At 37.0% G+C, this 3,946-nt stretch overlaps 1 protein-coding gene across 2 annotated transcripts in view; it reads left to right on the top strand.

Moving 5' to 3' along the window:
- LOC106879314 (general transcription factor 3C polypeptide 5-like) overlaps positions 1–3,946 on the top strand; it is a 55,072-nt gene that overhangs the window by 12,261 nt on the left and 38,865 nt on the right. For both annotated transcript variants that reach the window (XM_014928820.2, XM_052975520.1), the window contains exon 8: positions 2,005–2,118. In XM_014928820.2, the coding sequence (XP_014784306.1) occupies positions 2,005–2,118 (114 nt within the window). The remainder of the gene's footprint in view (positions 1–2,004; positions 2,119–3,946) is intronic.

Genomic DNA, 3,946 nt, shown 5'->3' with positions numbered 1-3,946 from the left:
TATATATATATATATATATATATAGAGAGAGAGAGAGAGAGAGAGAGAGACTGATATAGTAAAACAGATTGATGAAAAATAAGACAGATTGATAGCAATAAATACAAATAGATAAAGAATAAAAGATGTAAGAAATAGATAGCTATGTAGATAGATAGACAGACAGACAGATAGAGAGATAGGTAGATGCTTTGGTAGATAGATGTAGAAAGACAGACTGAAAATTACAGGTAGATAGATGGATAAATAAATGGGGAGAAGGGGAGGGGGGAGGAAAGAAACTTCTAAGTCATACATTAATTCATTTTGTCCCCACCCACACTGCCCCATCCTCCTCTTCTTTCCCTGATAATGTGTATATTTACATACATATGTATGAGTCAGATGAAAGAACTAGGCTTATGACCTGTTGGAATGTGTGCATGTGTTTATGTGCAAATGTGTGCATGGCCCCATATGTCACTTTACTGGTTACTGCTTGTATGTGTATATTCTTTATTAGTTAATTCTACCTTCCTGCCTCCCTCCCTCCATCAGTGATTATGAAATCTGCTTGCATTCTTTTTTATTTTCTCCTCTCTCTCTCTGACTAGTGACATCTCCTACCACTAATACTTCTTACTGTTTCCTTATCTCTTACCCTCCCTCCTAACCCTTTGTCTCTCTGTCTCTCTCTCTCTGATCCTAGTTTGTATATCCTTCAAAACCAGTTGAAATTAAAAGATTTTTTTTTCTCAGGAGAAGGATTTTCAGAAGTCTCCAGTTCCTACCAGAAACATGAGATTTCCCTTCTTCTTTACAGCATTAGATATATTTCCTATGTTTGAATAATTTGTGTTTATGTTTGGTTTTGTGTGTGGGCTGGTTTGTTTGCATGTAAAGTGAATGATGAGTTGGTGAGTTGACTTCTGATTGATCCATTACACACACACACACACACACACACACACATGCATGTATACGTGTGTGTGTATACACACACATATATGCATACATGCATATATATATCCCCCTTTTTACCCGCTCCCATTTATTGCACTTGGTATAACTCTAGTGTAACAATAATTGGGTACTCTCCCAGCAGTATATTGGATAGATACTATCCCTTAGTGGGTTGAATCCTCAACCCCTAAGTCTCTCGCATTATATATATATATATATATATATATATGTATGTATATCTGTGTGTGTGTATATATATATATTTTTATATAAATATAAACACATATATATATAATCTCATAACAATACCTTATACCATCTATTGCAGTTTCAGATCACTAGGGGTGGGTGCTTTCATAATGATTGTTCCACAAATAACCCTGAATCCAAACAACTGTGTGTGTGTGTGTGTATGAGGAACATGGTTAGGTCACTTAGAATGCAAAACGTCTTTTTGTTGAACTCATTGTTTTATTAAATCATATAATTTGAAGCCATGTAGCCTAGTGGTTAGCTGATTGGGATAAGTTTATATGTCACGAGGAGATGAGAATATGGACATTCAAAGCAAAAGTAAACTTTTAAAAATATTTATACTTAGTGCCTATAGATACTGGCATGAGTGTGTGGCTAACCACACGATTTGGTTTCAGGTTCAGTCCCATTGCACGGCACCTTAGGCGCATGTCTTCTACTATAGTCTCAGATCGACCAAAGCCTTCTGAGTGGATTTGGTAGATGGAAGCTTGTTGTGTGTGTGTGTGTGTGTGTGTGTGTGATGATATGCAATGTTGTAAATGAATGTCATTCATTTCCAATCTTCTGCGAAACCATGTCTGGTGATGGGGAAATTTTACTTTGCTTGGAAACCAGTTAGGGATTGAACTTGAAGCTATTTGATTGCAAAGCAAGCTGCTTAACCACAACTAATAATAACAATTGTCTTTTTACTATGGCTTCTGTTTCTTAAAATCATTGTCAGAACTACATCTGTTTGTCTATATATCTATGTATCTATCTATTTAACTATCTGTCTATATATTTATTCATTTGTTTTTCCAGAGTACTTATAAGTTCCGAGCCCATATCCTACCACCATTTCGTCAGATGTTCTATCAGATTTGCGACATAGTAGACGATGATGTACAATCTTTACTTAACCAAAACAACGGACAGGTTTGTGTTGTTGATGCATTTTTCCTCTGTAAACCACCCCCAGAGCACTTGAAATATCCTCTTCTCAAAACCAGTATTGATTGAAAAAAATGTTTAGACACATGTGAGATACCATAAATGTGTGATTAAAGTACTTCACTTTAAATTATGTGGTCAAACCTTCAAATCCTAGTCATGAGCTCAAATGTTCTGTAATCAGTAAACTTTTGTCTGGATTGGATCATTTTACAATTTTTTTATGCATTTTAGTTTTGTTTTATGGCTTATTCAGTGGAGAAAAGCTAGGGCACACATGATCTTTTTACAGGTCTCTGAAACTAGGCAGGGAAAGAGAGGAAGAAACTACAGTTCGTGGATTTTTCTTGAATAAGAGCTTCTTCCAAATGCATACTCATTATTCTAAGTTGTCCTTCATTCTCATGGGGTTGTACTTGTTAAAGGGGTTTTGGTTTATAGAGGCTTTGTTCTTTATATTATATCATATATCAGGGTGGTGAGCTGGCAGAATCATTAGCAACGTGGGGCAAAATGCTTAGCGACATTTTGTCCGTCTTCATGTTTTGAGTTCAAAGACTTCGCCTTTCATCCTTTCAGGGTTGATAAAAAAATGTACCAATCGAGCACTGTCATTGATTTACCCCTCACCTGAAATTGCTGGCCTTGTGCCAAAATTTGAAACGTATAATATATTGTGCATTGCTATCGTGTGATGGTTCTTCACATTCACAGGGATTCTAATTCTGCTAGGGTAAAACTTATTTAAAGATCTTTAGCTTATTGAGGTTTTGTTGCACAAACACACACACATGCATGCACATACACACACGCACACACGCACACAAAATGAGCCTTGATACAGGTATGTAGTCTAGTGGTTCGGGTGACACATTCACAACCACCAGATCTTGGGTTCAATTCCTGGACAGTGCAGCATGTTGTGTTCTTGAGTAAAACATTTTATTTCACATTACCTTAGTACTGTGTGGGGACCAGCATTCCAAAAAATAGACCCAACGTTTCCTCAATGTGTCATAAAAAAGAAAAAAAAAGGCGACTTAAAGAGGTGGAGGTAGGATTTGCACTGCACCCTCACTAGCAACGACTACCCAAAACAGATCCATAGGTTGGAAGGTTGTTGCTGGTGCAGTACAAAGGTGTCATCCCATGTTTCACACACAAGCCATTGATAGACTTTGAGGCTGTGGTAGAAGATACTTGCCTAAGGAGCCTGATACTGACTGAAACCAAAACCCAGAAACACATTCTTAACGAGAAAGCCATGCTTCCAGCCTCTTGTAAAGTTTTTGTTAGTTCATTGAAGAACATAAAAAAAAGGCCAAGATGACATGAACTCCCCCACTCCATTCTCTTCCACCCTGCTTAGATTTCAACGAATATCATAGAAAAGACTATATAACCATAAGATATTTCTGCCAACTCACTGTCACCAGTGTCACCTGCTATTACCGACCAAAATATTCTCATGACCTCAGTGCTTCTATCTGTGAGTCATACCGGAGTGAAAGAAAGAGCGAGAGAGAGAGAGAGAGAGAGTAGAGGTAGTAGTAGTAGTGGGAGAAATATCCCATTGTGAGCTTTTATTCAAAAATCACTGTTTTGTGGCTATCTTTCCAGGGTGCTAAACTGGAGAGACAAGGGTGGTTCCTTCACACACACACACATACACACACCGCCCACCCAACTGTGTGTATATGTATGTATGTGTGTGTATATATATATATATATATATATATATATATATATATATATATATATACGTGTGTGTATGTGCATAACTATCGGTATGTATGTACATTATACATATATA

This window comes from Octopus bimaculoides, chromosome 21, assembly GCF_001194135.2.
Source record: "Octopus bimaculoides isolate UCB-OBI-ISO-001 chromosome 21, ASM119413v2, whole genome shotgun sequence".
Taxonomy (NCBI): domain Eukaryota; kingdom Metazoa; phylum Mollusca; class Cephalopoda; order Octopoda; family Octopodidae; genus Octopus; species Octopus bimaculoides.
This window is presented reverse-complemented; position numbering and strand designations above follow the sequence as displayed.